Source organism: Amblyomma maculatum, chromosome 4 (genome assembly GCF_055883805.1).
Source record: "Amblyomma maculatum isolate TAMU_Amacu chromosome 4, ASM5588380v1, whole genome shotgun sequence".
Taxonomy (NCBI): Eukaryota; Metazoa; Arthropoda; class Arachnida; order Ixodida; family Ixodidae; genus Amblyomma; species Amblyomma maculatum.
Genome location: NC_139347.1, coordinates 133,936,435 through 133,955,262, shown reverse-complemented (window position 1 = coordinate 133,955,262; position 18,828 = coordinate 133,936,435). Strand labels below are relative to the sequence as shown.

Below are 18,828 nucleotides of genomic sequence, written 5' to 3'. Positions count from 1 at the left end.
TCGTTCCTCCGGCGAGATGCCGCGAGAGATAAACCGGGAAGCCGCTTGCTGCGCCTGCGCCGCCGATCATGCTAGGGCGAAATGCCGCGGGGGAATCGGGAATGCCAATTGTCGCGCCTTGCAGAGCACAGGATCGACGGATCTCAGCATGTGGAAAGTGATCCGCGGCACCAAGGCGTTCGCTGTAGCCGATCGGCTAGTCGCACAGATGTTCGTTGTAGCCGAGACGGAGCGCCATAGCCCTAATGTATATTTTGACGGTCGATCCGGACTTCTTCGTGATAAGCGAGTGTTCACCTTAATTAGGGCCGTTATAAGTGGGCTCGACTGAATACATTTTTGAGGGCAAGGCAAGCCCATGTATTCAAAATATTATGTCTGGAATTTGTCATAATTATTTTAATTAATCAACATAGGTCTAATTGATAACAAAAAATCCAGTGCTATGCTACTTTTCAGCAAGACAATTTAGAAAAAAGGCATTGTCTTGACCTGAGGAACCTATTTAGGAATCAGCATGACAAATTGCACAATGCCAGTGCCTTTTGCAATTTCTCCAGGCTTGATATAAAGGACCTATTCGGACCAATTTGATATGCTTCTGTAACTTGAGAATTAACATGCACAATTCTATGAAACTTGGTGGTTTTTCATTTGTTAATGTCATGAGCCTGTCCTGAAAATTTCATCATGATAACTTCAGAAACAAAAAAGTTATTGTTCTCGCAACCTTTGAGAGCCGTTTTCTCAGAATCAATTTTTTGCACGGTGTGGCTGCTAGGGAAAGTCATAGCTCAAGAACCGCTTATTGGATTTTCATGAGGTTTTTTTTGTTACATACCTAAGTACATTTCTGAGGGCAAGACAATAGTTCTTTTTTTCAAAATATTTCACGTGTAATTAGGGGCAGTCAATTAAAATATTGTTAAGTCAGGCGTAAATTTTAACACTAAATTTGGGGCTGTACTAAAATTTTTCAGAGAGGAAATTTGGAAAAAGGGGATTGTCTTGCCCTGGGGAAACTATCCAGGAATGACCATAACAAATCTCACACTGCTAACACATTTTGCAAATTCTCCAGGCCCGCCCCTAGGGACCTATGTAAACTATCTTGATATACTCCTCTAACTTGAGAACCGGTGAGCCCAGCTCCATGAAACTTGGTAGTTCTTCAAATGTGTGTACTATGAGCATACCCTGAAAATTTCATTCAAATACTATCTCAAGAAATAAAAAAGTTGGTGTTCAAGGGTAGCCTCCCCCATTAAATACAGAATTGTCAAATGTCAATAAGCAACACTGCAACAAGTGCCACAGTACTGACTTGTGGCAAGAGCCGGTTTAGCAAGAGGTACCAAAGAAAGTGTTAATTCTGTCATTTGAACACGTCTTCAGCTGGACTGAAATATCACAAGCATTGCTAAGGCAATGATCATAAAGGCAAGAAGCCCTGACTGAGCAAATTATTTGATTAAGGGGGGACAAGGCTCTTAAAGCTATTTTTTTAACAAACCTGATAAAACATGGTAGTCTGATCCAGTTTCTTGCATTGGTTTCAAATATGGAAATATTATTCCAATTGGCCAATTAGGCCAAAACTAAATGAAATTAATTCTTCATAATTTGCAGAAATAAAAAAATAACAACTATAAAAAATTCACATGGACACTTTGCTAGGTACTAGAAAGCATGAGGAATACAATGTTAGTAGCACTTTTTTTTGGTATAACAAATATTAGTGACGTTATAGCAGCTCAAAGTTCACCGTTCAAATGTGGGTGCCCTACTGTCTGATCTAGAGAAAAACTTAAACATTTTTGAAGCATAAATAGCAAAATCTGTTCCTGTGTATTTCCACACAAGATCGAACAAAGGATGGTCAGTCGACTTTTTATATTTATTTAAAAGTTCTATATATTGTTGTCTGATGGCTTGAAAGAAGAGCTCTGCAACTGGTTTTGCTGCCAAAAATTTTTTCGAGGCGCAGGAAAATATTAATGACAAAGAGGTGGAGTGCCAGGTTTATAGTCTTTGCTGTTTTGGACAACTTCGGTTATTATGTTTGTTTGTTTTGTAGGATTAATGTCCCAAAGCAACTCAGGGTATGAGAGATGCCGTAGTGGAGGACTCCGGAAATTTCGACCATCTGGGGTTCTTTAACGTGCATTGACATTGCACAGCACACGGGCGCCTTGCTTCTCGCCTCCAACGAAAAGCTGCCGCCGAGGCCGGAATTCGATCCCATGTCCTTGGGAACAGTAGTCGAGCGCATGTAGCCACTGCGCCACCCCAGCGGGGCTACTTTGGTTATTAATTACACAAACTATGTTCAAGTTAGGTAGCTGAAAATTGTCTGAATAAATATATGCATGTTTTTATTTGTATTCAGTTATTTGTAGTTTTTCTGGGTAGCATAATGTATTTATAAAATTTCTCAAAATCGGCCCAGAAAACGAAATTTTACCTATTTTGCAGGCCTTTATTTAAAAAACGTTATATGGCAGAGCAGCAATATTTCCACACTTTATCGAACCTCCATTTGAAAAATTATCCCACCTCAACCGGAGGCTCATTTGTGCTGAAACTGCGCACAAAGCTTGCGAGTTGTTGTCCCTTTCTTTACAAGTTTGACCACGGTGCTTACTCGGTTTGGCCGCGCATGATGAGAAACCAGAACCGTCTGCGATGAGACTGAGGAGCAAAAAACGCCAGCGCAGTTTCTCTAGCAAAAGGCAGCTGTGGCGCCATCTGGCGTCGCTGAAAGAAAGCGCTGCCGTTCAAAAGTGCCATGAGAAGCATGGCACGTTCCTGTAATGATGCTAGATGGCGCCACTGCTGCTCTTCGGCAGAAAATTTATGTTTGCGTCTTTTGCTCCTTAGTCTCGTCACAGACGGTTCTGGTTTCTCGTCATGTGCGGCCAAACCAAGTAAGCACTATGGTCAAACTTACCTCGTAAAGAAGGGGACAACAACGCACAAGCTTTGTGTGCAGTTTCAGCGCAAATGAGCCTCCGGTTGAGGCAGAAAATTTTTCTAACGGGGGTGTGTACGAGTGCACCACTTCGTCCTCATCGTTTTCCGCATTTAACACTACTGCATCTAGTCGTTTTTTGCTTGACGTTGCAAATTAGCTGCGACAGACACAGCAATGAATGAAGAGACATTTAATGACAGTGGTGATTGAGAATTTAGTTCTTCAACTCGCAAATTCTAGTGTGCCCAAATAATAAATAAAACAGGTTGATACTGAGCCACACACATCACTATGTCACACACCAAGTTTGTCCACTTCGGGCGGTTGTGCCCACTTACCTGTTTGTGGGCATAATTGCTTGTGTATCTAACTTTAATTAACAAGCACACTGCACACTTAATATCTAAAGGCAAGACTTCTGCAAGCAACTACCAATATAGGCTGTGAAGCAAAAAAGTATGTGCCCTGCTGAATTCGGCTGCCGAATGTCAACAGTAGCAAAGACTATAATTGGTGGGCTCATAGGGCTCATTCCCTTTCCATTTCAGTCCGACCATGCCCAGCCGCCAAGGAGGCAAATGCAAAGCAGGCGGCTGCCTTCCTACTGGAAATGAAGCTATGATATCATGCTGGCAATGAATAGTAGCCATGATGTTTATGTTTCAGAAAAAAACAACGTCTCAACATGATAATCAACTAGTACGTGAATTTTGCCGACTCCATTCTGGGTACTTATCCTTAGTGTGGATGCACAAAAGCAGTCTTTCTCAACATTGAACACTGTACTAATGACTATCTTTAAACTTATTTCTATGATCCTTTAACACATTTCTTCTGGCTAAGAATACGTAATTTTGGCATACATCCAGTAAATTCTACATGTACCACCATGGTACCAAGCTGCAGGTGAACGGCTTCCCTTCCCGGCTTCAATCCAAATTTGTATAACAGCATGTGGTATGTTGCACAGCAACATTAAGATGACCCATTTCAATGTGCGCTAGTTCAATTCCATATACTGCAGTATTATGCACCGCTAAAAACCAACAAAAACAAAACTCCTTGCCCTGAGTTGCTATGTAGAAAAATTTATGGTTAAGTGGGGTCCACTTATACCTTGAAAAGGCGATTCCTACTTCAGGATGCTACCTGCTAGACTGCAATCACACTTACGTGAAGCTCAAACAGGGGGCAGGTGAGGGACTTGCTCTCCAGGAGCTTTTTCTCAAGTTCCTGGCTGCGCTTCACCGAGTACACCGTATCCAAGGCTGTTACGCGAAGGTCTTTGAGCACATTAATGACAGGTGGGCCAGTAGGGTCCGCCTCCACTATCCAAAGTAGATCCAGTGCTACAGCCTTCCGATTTTGTGCCATCCTGCACAGAATTTTCATATCACCATATGAAAAAGCCTTGCATCATTTCAAGCAGTAAGAAAAGTGACACGGTTAAACCTCAATGTTAATCTAAAATGCACTAATGTTATCGAAAGTAAATCCACAGTGGTGCATTGTGCTTATTTCTTTGAATGAAGCCAATGCTAAGACCAGGGGCCGCTGTTTCCCATGAGTGCATTATTTTCAGAAGGTTGTTTTAGCCCTAACCTGACTGAACCAGAGGTTAGTTTGGCTTGCAAGCAAGGACAAGAAGTGAATGCATCCCGGCTGCAGCAGTGAAATGGCCAGCAGCAGCAAGCTGCACCATTGCTCCTATGGCAGTGGCCAATGGTAAACCACAGGAAGCTAGCTTGTTTCACACAGCCCTAAGCATAAACAATTCGAGGCGTGCACTCACTCGCTACACAAAGAACATTGCTGCCACACTCAATAAGCAAATCACCACAGCAGCGTGCCATCTCTGCAACATCATTAAACTTGAGTTGCTGCTGGTGCAGGGGGCAATTAACATTGTGAACTCCCTTTATGCAGGTGCTGCGACAACTGCTCAATACCACCATTATGCATTTATTTTATTTGTAATAAAGGGAATGAGCTAAAAACTTGTTCCTGTGCTGCTCTTCGTGCATGCACTTTGAGATTAAAGTTTCAGAGGCTTGCATGCTGCAAAGCGCACCCATGGACAAGCTGCAACATAGCTTGCATGGAGTTGGGCTAGTTTGATTCAGCATAACTGAAAAATCGCTTCCACTGCCTTATTCTGTGCATGATTTTCAGTTGTCATGCTAACATGCGAGCTCAAGTCAGAGCCAAACCGCCGCGGCTATTGGGAACCGTAAGTGATGCCGAAAAACTGCCTCTGACATGCCCAATGTGTCAATTAAATGACGTGGCACTGGCAGCTGACCAACGTTCATGCTGCTAGACGTAGCACACGATAATGAGGCGGGATGCTCCAACAGCTATGCGTGCTCTAGAACAGTGAATGCATGCTTGGAAAGCGAAAACAGTAGCATTTTGTGGGATATGACACTGTCTGCACCACACCACTCAGCATTTACAAACCAAGATACAGCTTCACCGATAGAGATATCTGGTTTTCTGGACATGAACCATTTCTGCAATAAATCGGTGTATCTCATTGGGCATAGAAACTGCCGGATCATCAAACGAAATGAAAGACAAGCCAAAACTGTCATCCATCCAGTTTGTTACAGAATGAGACAAAGCGAAAAAGCCTTTACCCAACTCACAGTCCGCTGACATGCCGAAAATAACACCAATGAATTCACTCTGAAGCGAGGTTCTATGCACCAGAGCGAACCGCCAAGCTCGCCATTTTACTTCATTTGGGTACTCGAGCATTTCCAAACAAAGCTTACGCTGTTACGCTATATGTACTATGTAACTGTCCGATATCTTTGGAACTTTTAGCAGCATCCAAGCCACCTCCGGCAATATGGGGCCATGCGTGTACCGGCATTCACTGACACTTTGGCAGACATCAAGTCAGGTGCCTGTAATTACCTGTTGTTAATTAACCGTTATATACTAAAAATAACTATACTCACACTTCTGACTCCAAACTGATTACCGCATTTGCACGAGTTTAATACAAACTTGTTATAAAATAAACTTCACATCTGCATATGATGCGGCAACTAAGACTGCACTGCTAGCAAAGCCACACTAGCAGTACTCACGCAAATCAATGTTATTTCAGTTCATGTGCATTATCGATTTCTTATTATAAGCACGCATTTAGCCATGCATGTACATTGAAATTATGCCGCAGCAAAGTGCAGCACTAAAAGCACAAATAACACCTGAGGGGGAAACATTTTGACAGATTTGCCTGCCTGGTTGGCTGGACAACTAAGTGAAACTTCTCCAACCATCATTTTATTATTTTACAAAACCCGATGTTTCAGAGCCGGCTCGGCTCCTTCTTCAAGAGTGCATGACGCGGGGCTTCGTGCACCCCCCCTCCCCCTCTTCTCCTTTCCTCCTCCTTCTCCCCCTCGACCATTCCTTTACTTACAGCTGCACGAAGCCCCGCATCATGCACCCTTGAAGGCTGAGGGAGCTGAGCCGGCTTCGAAACGTTGGGTTTTGTAAAATAATAAAGTGATGGTTGGAGAAATTTGTTTCACTTAACATCATAGGTGGCAAGAAAACAGAGAATACTGAAAGCAACATATCATCACACTATTTTTGGCAGCCCATATCAAAAACAATCACCATTGCATGCACATGGTCAAGTACAGTTAAACCCCTATGTAACAAACCCTCAGGCAGTGAATTCCTAGATACAAAGTTGCTCAATTCCATCTCCACTGTAATGTGTATTTGAAAACTGCACGTAACATGGCTGACCTTGATGTAACAAATTAGAGTCACCATTCTGACTATCCATTAGCTAGTGCTAAGTTACTAGCAATTAGGCAGAACAATGCAAAAGTTCCACGACAATAAAACACAAACTGACATGAGAGGGATGTCTATGACTGCAATGAGCGACTGCAGCTGATACAATGCACTGTGCGCGAGCATCGACAGTGCATCTGCATGGTAAACAGAGCAGTGTCAGCTGCTTTCATTTTGGAGATTTGGCACTACAATAATTCATACTAAAACAAACAAAAAAGGTGAGGTAAGCAGTGTGCACCCACCATCACACCAAGCAGTATTTTGCTCGCGAGGTTCTGGCACACGAAGCTTTCGAGCATAAGTAGTGGGGACGACAGAGGTCGCCAGCGATGTGAAGCAAAAAGTCAGTTTCCTGTGGTAACAGTGGCGGGAGGCAGATCGAGAGTGGAAGCAATGCGTGAAGAACTAGGAGCCAATAGCGGCGAGACCGCATTTTGCTATCCTTGAGCCCGGCCACTATGCCTCCAGGAGCTTTCAAATCCTCCACCAACCTGCTCCCTACACAACTTATAACCATGTCAGGCAAGCCGTGGTGGAGGCTTTTTTTGCCGAAGTCTCACTGTCAGCACATTTGTCAAACATTTAAACCCTTTTATAACTTCCAGTAATAAGGGTTTAGTGAACAAATTTTCAAAGTGACTTCCCTTACAATTATTATTACAGTTGTACAATCTTGTTGCTAAGAAAACCACATTAATGAAGTTTTCATAATAACCAATGTTTTTAAATTCCCAACAACTTTCCTATGTTTTCAATGTAGAAATGTTTCAGAATATAGCGTATAAGTATTTTATTTTTTCCTCTATGATCAAGCAATATCAGTATTACGAATTTGGCTAAAATTTGCAGCACCACAGCTCACAACGCTCGCTTGAAACAGAAACCACCGTTTTTTGTGTGTATAGTCTGTAGCTGTCATCATCAGGATATCTAGTGCCAGCTCCTAGCGCCACCACAAAGCTGTAGTTTATCACGCAGCAGCCAGCAGGCTACCCTCGCCTAGCCGCCTGCCTTCTTTTTTCTGTGTTGTGTGTCGTTTGCCGGTCAGTTGTTCGTGCCATTCATGCGTGTGGGAAGTTTCCCCCCCCCCCCCCCCCCCAGTTGCGGATTATTTTATTTCGAAGTTTGTGTGAGATCTGATTGCAGTCAGCAAAGGTGCCAAGAAGTAGGAAAGCTGCTTTCGCTGCAAGTAATCGGCGCTGGGAAAAAGCGAATTGGTTACTGCAGACAGCTAGCATTGCCCCATTGACCACCGTGATCGTTTTGAAAGGCTGAGACAAGATTTTAAAACTTGAGGGAACACTGAAGAGGAGATCGCATTAAACTCGGACTTTTTTTTTTTTTGCTCACGGACTAAGTTTGTACTTTCATCACTCGGTCCAATTATGTACCCAATGAGGTGTTTTGCAAAGTGAAAGACGTACGTGCTGTAGTGATGTAATTTAGTGTGTGATCGTGTATGCTGCATGCAGCAGAAGAAACTAACTAATTTCTTCACATAAATCAGCTCTGAAGTTAGCGCAACATTTTCATTTGAGATTTTGCCTGTCTACACACGTGCCTACTGCCAAGATATGTCATTTTCATACCTAGGTTTGACCATTGGGTTATAACCATGGATTTTTCATTACAACGATATTTCAAAATTACAAACCATTTTTAACGGTCCCGTGTGATTCGTTATACCAAGATTTTACTGTATGCTGTACACTTCCGAGTCTTCAGGCAGAAACTGCATATAATGGAAACCTGGGTGTAACAGAAAACTGCAGACTTTTCCCAGTTTTGTTAGACTATGTTTAGTTGTTAGACTTTATGCAGAAACTGGCACCCCCTTGCACCGACCGCTCCTATTTCCACCATGTTGGGAGATTCTGGATACCGTATATACGGTAGTATGTGGATTAGTAATGCACAAGTTGGCATCTATTGTCTAAAATACTTAAAAATATTGCTCTGCACCTTGATATACACAAAGAAAAGCTAGCGATAACCAAAAACAGAAAGTGAAGGTGCCAGCTTCCCAGCTTTATTTATTAATGGGCAGCATTACTTGGCTCATGCGCGTCACGTATGAAATACATGTACAGAATGTGTCCACAGTGGCTGTATAGCTTATGTCGTCTATAATCCCCCTTTCCATCAGTTTAAGAAAAGCTACGCATGAACACTGAGAAACAAAAAGACCAGGCAAAAGTGGTAATTACATCCCAGTGATGCAATATAAGCAAGTTCTGTGCATCGCATGTTCCATTCACAACCATTTGAAGCCTGTTTTGCATAATATGATTTTCAGATATGCTTTAATTTTCAATGCTCATGAGACTCATATCAACAAGATTCTACTGCAACCATTTGTGCCGATGACCCATCTGCATCAATTAAGATGCCTACCTGAATTAAAGTAAATGCAAAAATAGACGCCAACTTGCATGCAACTAAAACTTAACCTTGGGGAACAGGTATGGTATTTTTCTACTGTCTTCTTTTTTCCTTCTAAGTTTTTCACTCAAAACAGACTGTCAAAAAAATGTACTGTTATATTTTGCAACCTTCTCTTTCTTTAACGTTTAGAGAAAAAAATTAAAACTGGGCATGTGTGAACTTACAATTTTTATTTATTATTTTTTTTTTTCGGGGAGACAGTGAGCAGAAAACCAATTTTTCACAGCCTTTAGGTGCAATTTTCTCATTTTGCAAAAATATCACTTCAGATTCGGTGACACATTTATAGAGCATTTCCTAAGCTTTAAAAAAAATATACCACAGTTAAGTATTTCCAATTTCAAAATTGCTCTATTTAATGCTGTTCCATTACCATGTCAAGCAGAACAGTTGGCATTCAGAGCGGGCTTATGTACTTACTTCTCAAAACAGAAATTTGAGGTGCAAGAGAGAAAAACCTTTCACAGACGTTAACTAATCCCTTCTAGAAAAAAGCGACTACAGTCAAATCTGGATATAACGAATCCCGCGGGACTGCACGAAATCATTCGTTATTTTGAAATATCGTTGTAATTAAAAATCTGCGATTTAAGCCAGTGGTCAAACCTAGGTATAAAAATGATGTACCTTGGCAGTAGGCACGCGTGTGGATCAGAAAAACCTCAAATGAAAATGTTGCACTAACTTCAAAGCCGATTTATTTAAAAATGTATCGATTATTTTCTTTTCCCACGTGCAGCAAACACGATCACGCACTACATTATGCCACAACAGCACATACACTTTCAACTTTGTGCAACACCTCCATCGGGTGCATGACTGCACTGAGCGATGAAAGTATGGGCTTTGTCCAGTGCAAAAAAAATCAGAGTTCAATATAACCTCATCTTCAGTGCTCCCTGAAGCTTGAAAATCTTGTCTCGGTCTTTCAAAATGATAGCAGCGGTCGATAGGGCAATGCTCTAGCTGTCTGCAGAGGCCGATTCACCTTTTTTTCCTGCGTCAATTTCTTTCAGTGAAAGCTGCACTCCTATCTTCCTGACATTTCGCTGGCTGCAATCACCGTTAGGTTTCGCACAAACTTGGCAATAAGATAATCCGATAAAAAAAAAAGAAAAAAAAAAGTAACGTCCTGCACGCGAGAATGGCACGAACGGCCGAACGGCACCCAACACAGGAAAAAAAGGCAGGTGGTTAGGCCTGCTCGCTACTGCGTAATAAATTGCAGCTTTGTTGGGGGGCTAGGAGCTGGCACCAGATATGCTGATGATGATAGGTACAACTCACGAGCCATGGCGCATTTTTTTTTTTTTTGTTCACGCAAGAGTTGCGAACTGCGGCGCTGTTAATTTTAGACAAATCTGTTATACTGATGCTCCTAGATTATAGAAGGAAAAATAAAATATGTACATTATTCTGAAATATACGTTATATTGAAATCCATAATTCTGAAATAGTTTTACATTAAACACATTGGAAATTAGCTGGGGATTTTATAACAATTCATTAATTTGAAAAATTCGTTAATGTGGTGTTCATAGTAATGAGATTTCACTGTAGAATAAATAGCCTAAGCCAATTTGTATTTTTATAACTAAAAATGCTCCTCCATGGGTAATAATTTCATTGCGTCACGAAGAAGACAATAACAAGCCTACATTTTGCATAAAGCACATAATCCTAGATGCGGTTGTGTACCATACCCAATTCTATTTTCAAGCAAAATTACAGGACTCTGCATTCATGAGTCACATTCCATATGTTTCTATTGCCAATTTCACTTATTAGCAGCAAGCAGCTAATAACAGAAATTTCAAGATACCGTATCCTAATAGCCAGCTGCGCATGCCAGTTAACTATTAGTTGCATCACACAGCCAATGCTGAGCTGCAGTCGCTAACAAGCCAAGGGGCCGGTCACTTCTCACAGACACCTGAGAGCTGAGATTTCATCACCCAACTGATGCCAAAGACCAAATGGATCTAACATGAAAGCTTATGAAATATGGCCTCTTTCAATTAAAAGGTGCATAAGTGAAAAAAAGATAAAAATTGAACCAACGTGAATGATATTAGGGAAAATTTCAGTCTACCTCTGAGCTGCAAGCTGCATCTATTGAGAAGGTCGTTATTAAATTCCGTGTCCATACCTTTTAATTGCAATTTAAGGAAACCATTATTAAAGCTTCCCCCAACCTTAAGTGTGCTTAGTTTTTCCCGAGTGAGCAACGTTCCCAACCTGAATCGTTTCTTTAATAATATTTATTTGCTCTGGAAAATATAAAGCAGCATTTTCATCACTAGTATGCTGGATTATTTTCCTTGCAAAACTAAATGCAGCCACCTGGGTGACAGCTTTTCAATAAAGCCGCAGAGAGAGAGAGAGAGAGAGAGAGAAAAAAGCTACACAAGTGCATCAGTGAGAAGAAAAGAAAACAGCAAGCAAAAGTTTCATGCATGAGAAGTACAGTGCAATACACTCAACTATGTTTCTACGCTCGGTGCTATTGTGGCACCGCTTGAAGCTTTCATAATGCAGCTCTCTTTCTCAAGCATAAGGTACACTGAAATTGAAGGTATCCACTCACGACATGTGCTTCGGATCAATCTTGATGGATTTGGCATAAATGCAGAGGACACTACTGAACATAAAGGTCATCTGCTGTACGGTCGAGGCTCCACTTGGAACAGCAATCTTTTTGGATAAAGGCCAGGGCAGCGGGGTCTTCCTTTCATTTGTCTGGGGCTGAAGGTAATGTGCAAAACAACTCAAAAGTGATTCTGCAAGACCTTTACACAGCTGATTAATAAAATATTGTGCAGCCAAGATAAGCACACAAAAAAAAGTCTTACCAAAGTTAGCATGTGCAAATTGAAGCTATTCTACTAATAAAACTTAAAATGGAAGTAGAAAAACATATCATTTACTTAATGCAGTGAAACACGCAACTTCTATATGCTTAAGAATGTTTGTTTTTTTTCGTATTAAAAGTATAAAGTTGTACAAGTATATTTCATAAACACGTGTGCCTGAAAAATAAAATTCCATATAGCTGTCTAATGTGGCAAAATATAAATACAGCAAAAGCCCGTTAATTCTAACTTTACAGGATTGGCAAAAAAGTTGTAATTATCAAATGTCCTAAAAAGAACTGACAACAACCATTTGCATAAGGATGAATTTGCTGTACTTACTGACCAAACGACCTCCTCAAATACTGACCCCCTCCCCCCTTTTGACTCTGAGAATTAAAAAAAATAAAAATAAAGAATTAGCATTTCACACCATCGCCGTTGCATTCCTCAGCGCATTTCTTGGCAGTGCACCAAGATGCTGTGCAGCGATGTCATGGTGTGTTTTTGACCTTAGCTCCAGCGGAAAGGTGAAGGTGGGGGGACTTGGCATAGTGCCAGCGCTTGCACGGTTGAAATAATAGTAATAATTGGTTCAGGGAAAGGTGGCGTATCTGTTGTACTTGCTTTTGTGGACACGAAAACCGTGCCATAAGGGAAGGGAGGAAGGTATAGTGAAAGAGGATACAGAGAAAGAATGCCGTAGTGGACAGCTACGGAGTAATTTCGACCACCTGGGGATCTTTAACATACAATGACATCACACAACACACAGACGCCTCTCTGTTTCGCCTCTATCGAAATGCAGCCGCCGGTAGTCGGGATCGAACCCAGGAACTCCGGCAGAATAGTTGGGCATCTTAACCACTGCACCACTAAGACGGGGAAAACGTTCGGTTGTGCAAGTCTCGTCTTCAGCACATTCGATTTATCATGCTGCATTTCGGGTGGGCGCTGTCCATTACCTCATAATCATACTGTGGCTGACCATGTGCTTTCATTGATGACTGAAGGATGGCAAGATGGGCGACTTCCAAAAAAAAAAAAGTTTTCATGCGTAATGATTTGGTATTTTATATGTAGACCCGTAGCACTCGTCCGACGTCATAGCCTTTATGGGCGTTGGCTGGGACCGTGCCAACAGAAGCACTTATCCGTATTTCTGAATTAACAGGGGTCAAATTAACGAGCTGCATGTTTTGGAGGTTGCCCAGAAAAGAAAAAGAGGCAGCCGCCACGGCCACCAGCCCCTACCCTCCAGCGACGCCGCCCACTGCACCAGTCACTGCGCCATTTAGGCTTTATCGCCTCTTCCATGGTTTTACCTGGGTTCATCTTCTGTCCCAGTTTCGGACGTGCCCAGCCTCTAACTATGCCTCCCTGCCCCCCTATCGTGAAGAAATTTCTTTGGCAATGTGCTCGACACCAGGTCGCCCATGCGCGGCGGCGCATAGTTCGAATTATCCGTAGCAGAACAGATTCGCGTTTGAACTAATGGGGTTTTTTATACACAAATTTCTATGAAGCTTAACTCTTTCAGGGATTGTGGCCTGGATTTGATGCAAAAATACACAATCAAATTACGCACACTTTCAAACTTAAAATTTTCGCGCTGGAACACATATCGCCATCTAGTAGAGTCATTGAGCATCAATAGTTCTTGTTTTAGCGTAGTTTGCCTCTCTCTCGGCAGGCGGCAACGTAGGAGAGATTTTAATCTTAGGCGCGGCGGCGGCCGAAACTGAAAAATATGGCGTTGATGTCGTGTCAGGCTGCACAAAGAAAGAAGCATCTGCCGCGTGACTCAAATGCTTCGACAGCGAAGTTTTCTGATGAAACGAGCAGTGAAGATGAATTGTCCAGCTCTCATTTCAGTTCAGAGAGTGATCCAGCATCGCAATCACCTGAAGGTGAAGTATCTGAAGGTGAGTAAATAGTATCACTTTCCGCTCGCTCTAGAGCATTTAAGCGGGGTCATTATACGTTCTCATTTTTTTTGTGTTTGGTAGGGTTTCCACAAATTACGGGAATGACTTCCTGCCCTCGCAGCAGAAGCGTATCCAGTTTCCTCCCAGATGGGTACATGGTGTGCATCTGACCGAAGATGTGGGTGTGGCACTCCGGAGCACCACAAAGAGATTCCTGACCGTCCTGGATTTCTTTTTCCTTTTTTTTTCTTGGCTGTAATCCAAACTATTTGTGACAACACCAATAAATATGCTTGGATGAAGATTTTTGAGAAGCCCACTCATGCCCATCCCAATGGGTCTTGGGAAGAGGTGACTCCAAGTTCATTGGCCTGACAATTTATATGGGCATCTTGAAAGCACCACGAATTAAGCTGCACTGGAATGTGGAAAGCATCTACAGTGGTCTGCTTCCACCACGAATTATGCCGCTGCATCGCTTCATAGCACTCCTAGCGATGCTACATGTCGCTAACTTGGACGATGTAACCCAGATGTCAAAAGGAAAGCTTCGCTTCGTATGGTGGCTTCTACAGCACATGAATAAAGTGTCAGCAAAGCTCTTTCAGCCTCATCAAGACCTCTCTGTGGACGAGCACATGGTGAAACCCAAAGGGAGGTCAGTCATACGGCAGTATAGAGCTTTGCAACGAGGGCCTCCTAGACGCCACCATATTGCTCGCTGGGCTGTTGTGTGCGCCTGACGTCAGCACGGTGGAGGCGGCAACAGAACCGGTTTGCAACAGCCCAGAGAGAAGGCGTTTTGACAACCTCCTCACCCAAAGCAAAGGTCTATATCAAGGATAAAGTAACCAAGTGGGGCTACAAGCTGTGGGTCCTTGCTGACTCTGACATCGGGTATACAGTGCAGTTTGCAGTACACACAGGTAAACGCGAGCAGCTAGGGCCCCATAGGTTGGCTTTCGATGTAGTTTGCCAGCTGTGTGCTGAATGCCTTGATCAGGGCTACAGAATTTTTATGGATAACTTTTACACCTCCACACACCTGTTCAATCACCTCCTCGACCGGAAAACATTGGCCTGCGAAACTACTCGAAAATACCGCCGGGAATTCCCTGCTAAAATGAAGATATATGCTGGGAAAAGCCAAAAAAGGTGAAATAAGATGGTTACGCAAACAAGAAATTCTTTATTTATAATGGAAAGACAGAAGTGTTATATGATGAGCATGATGCACATCGCCAACGAGACAGTCTCCGCAAAATAAGACAAAGTGGAAGTACATGTACCCAAATTTCTGTCCCAAAGTAATTCACGATTACAATTCTGGAATGCTTGGAGTGGATAAGTCAGATCAGATGATTGGCTACTACAGTGCACTTTCGCGTAGCGTCCGCTAGTGGAAGACCCTCTTCTTCCACTGCATCAACATAGCATGCATGAATAGTTTTATACTATTCCAAGAATACCGCGAATTACATCCAGAAATCCCTGAGCTGGCCAGAAATGTTTTCTTTGACCATCTAGTTTTCAGCGAGGAACTGTTGCAACAGCTTCTTCATCTTGAAGGAGCCAAGCAAGCTCGTGCTTTTCCACCACCACCCGCAACGCCCCCATTTCACAAGCCCTAAAAAGTAGAAAGATGTAAAAATTGCAAGCTCTACCAACAAACAAAAAAATGAGCTGAAAACTACTTCCTCGAGTGGCACAGGGAGCGTGCATAGAAGTGAGCGGTGAGCAGTTATGTGAGAAATCACACGCAAAAAGCACATTTTGTATATTCTGTAATTTTTTAGTGCCCTTTTTTACTTTCATATGCAAACATTTCCAACTTTTTTTGGTTTCCTTGAAAATTTGTTTTGAAAATTTTTTATATCATATATATACCATTTAGACATTGTAATTTATCTACAATAAAAGTCCAATCATTTAGCTTCAGTATGATGTATGTTTCAACAAGATAGTGCAAAAATGTCTTTGAATAAAAAATTATTTTCAAAAATATATCAGGATTGCCTTCTTTTGGGCGGTCCCGAAAGAGTTAACAGGACCAAGTAGTGTAGTCCGAATTATCTGAAAATTTGAATTGTCGAGGTTCTAATAACCTAGCTTTCACTGTAGCCCAAACTTCACGAGGCTGTGAAAAGTATTCGCATCACCTGAATTTCAAACAAACAAAATCTGTGAGTCGAAGCACAGAAAATGCCCCCACACAACTTCATTTATGATTGAGACTGCTGAAGCAAAATGAGTGAGCTTGGCTACTAGCTAGCACAGTCATAGAGAAGTGTTCGAGGAATGAAATTTCATGGACAAATATTTACTCATTCATGGATTTGCGAAGCGGTTAAGTTGGCAAGCTGCGGTTGATGAACACGATTATGAAAAGGCTGCCTTTATAACCTTTATAACTCCAGACCTGAATCAATTTGGGGTACTCTCATTCAGCTTCTGTTCTGCGTCGAATACTGTACTCTCAGACATTAACAGGCAGTCTAACCTGATCTACCGTATAGTGCGGAATATAGATAGAGGTTTTTTTAAAAAATATTACTAAAAGGCCACCCCTCGACTTATATACCGGCCCTTAGCATAACCTGTATAGTCGTCTGGCAACATGTGAGAGCGCGCATCCACATCGTTATGGTGGCTAGAAAGGTTAGGTGACGCGAGCTGGCCGCGAGCGCCGCTCCTACATTTCATGCCTCTCGTAGGTGGCGCTGCTCTCAGCACTTCGATGCATGCTCGGCTCGCGCAGCGCGCTGGGGCAGGGCCGGTCTCGAGGGAGAGCGCGCGCTCCCCCTCGAGACGGGCCGTGGCTGTGGTAAACTTTGGTGCGATTGCAGCGCAGTCATACCAACAAAATGTTAAAATTATTGTTACCACTTGAAATATTTTAACCAGGTAAGCAAAATAGGCAAGTCAGGAGTGACGTCGACTGCTAATATGCTCTTTGGCACCGTGAAAGCGGGCGATGCGACTGTGCCGGTTGTTTTGCTTGTCGTGCTACTAAATGCTGCTTAAATGAAGAAGTTTTGGTCTGAAGATGCATTACATCATTTCCCGATGGGCACAGTGGTCGAAGTTATAAAGCTAAATATTTTGGTTTGGTGTCGTGAGTTTTAAAAAAAGCCAAAGCGACTCGGGCTGAGGGGCGTTGCAGTCGAAGATTACAGAGAATGCAGATGACAAGCGATTATTTAACGTGCGGTTACGTCGCACAGTACGCAGGCATCAGGCTAATTTCTATTCTTTGTTGTCTGCGAATTTCCGGTGCGTCTAAAGTGGGAAAGCGCAATTTTTAGCCAGATAATAGCCAGAACGTGCAACATGCGATGTGAAACGGTATTATAAGTACAGAAGGAACAAATTGCAGTTTTATTCACAAAAACCTCTCATGGATAAGCAAAGTTTTGTTTATTGCACTTAAGGGCAAGAATGCTGGAAAGAAAAGTGAAATATAACAATGTTGAGGTTGCTGTTGATGGCCTCAAATATACATGTAATACAGGTAGAATAAACACAATTTCCAGACACAACTGCCCACAACCAAATAGCAAATTAAACAACCCACCTCAGTTTCAACAGTTTCATTCTCCCTTGCCTTTCTTTTGAAAATGAATTCTGCGTCTTCAGGTGTAGTCTGCTAAGAACATAGAACTTGATCACTTTGTCACAAATTTAATATGTCCGTGACAACCAACCAGCTGCAGTTTGGTCATTTGGAGAATGGATACCAAGTCAATAAGGCTGTCTCTTCGGATTTCACGCGCACTAAAACAGCGAGTAAAGGTGTTTTCATGGGATGTCACAGGGGCGTTTAGATTGGTTGATGGAAACATAAGACCGCCTATGTCAACTGCACTGGTAATTAACTAGAATAGCAGCTTGGGCATATGTTGGTTATGCATCTTGAGGTAACAGCGCGGAACGTGGATGCGAGCACAAGATTAGAAGACGACACAACGAGCGCTGACTTTCAACTGGTAATTAAGACACGCTCAGTTCCGTTCTTGAGACTGAGGAGTTGTCTGCATCAGTCTTCACATTTGGTGCCAGCGATGCATTTCTTCGCCACATATCCAGCGATATAAAATATCAGCCTTGAATAACTGGCCTGAGTGATGACAGATGTGTGTTCGATGCCACAGTCTTTGAGAACTTCATTTGCCTCACTCAGGTCTCGCACATAAGAAGCTGGTCATGGATGATGCTGTCACTAATCTCTTTTTTTTAGCAATTGACTGGCCTTTTGCCTGACATTAATGCTTCATTATTATTTTTTAGTTATTGATTGGCATTTTGCGTGACAACCGTGCTTTCATTATTATGTTTTAGCAATTGACTGGCCTTTTGCCTGACAACAATGCTTTCATTAATTTTTTTAGCAATTGACTGGCCTTTGCCTGACAACGATGCTTTCATTAATTTTTTTTAACAATTGACTGGCCTTTTGCCTGACAACAATGCTTTCATTAATTTTTTTTTAGCAATTCACTGGCCTTTTGCCTGACAACGATGCTCTCATTATTTTTTTTAACAATTGACTGGCCTTTTTTGCCTGACAACAATGCTTTCATTAATTTTTTTTAGCAATTCACTGGCCTTTTGCCTGACAACGATGCTCTCATTAATTTTTTTTAACAATTGACTGGCCTTTTGCCTGACAACAATGTTTTCATTATTTTTTTAGCAATTCACTGGCCTTTTGCCTGACAACGATGCTCTCATTATGCTTTTTAACGATTGACTGGCCTTTTGCCTCACAACAATGCTTTCATTAATTTTTTTAGCGATTGACTGG

At 42.1% G+C, this 18,828-nt stretch overlaps 1 protein-coding gene across 3 annotated transcripts in view; it reads right to left on the bottom strand.

Annotated features, from left to right (window-relative positions):
• The window catches only part of LOC146192617 (superkiller complex protein 2-like), a 131,683-nt gene that overhangs the window by 31,187 nt on the left and 81,668 nt on the right, over positions 1-18,828 (bottom strand). For all 3 annotated transcript variants that reach the window (XM_084602511.1, XM_084602512.1, XM_084602513.1), the window contains exons 19-20: positions 11,832-11,989; positions 4,148-4,349 (exon numbers count right to left, since the gene is read on the bottom strand). In XM_084602511.1, the coding sequence (XP_084458637.1) occupies positions 4,148-4,349; positions 11,832-11,989 (360 nt within the window). The remainder of the gene's footprint in view (positions 1-4,147; positions 4,350-11,831; positions 11,990-18,828) is intronic.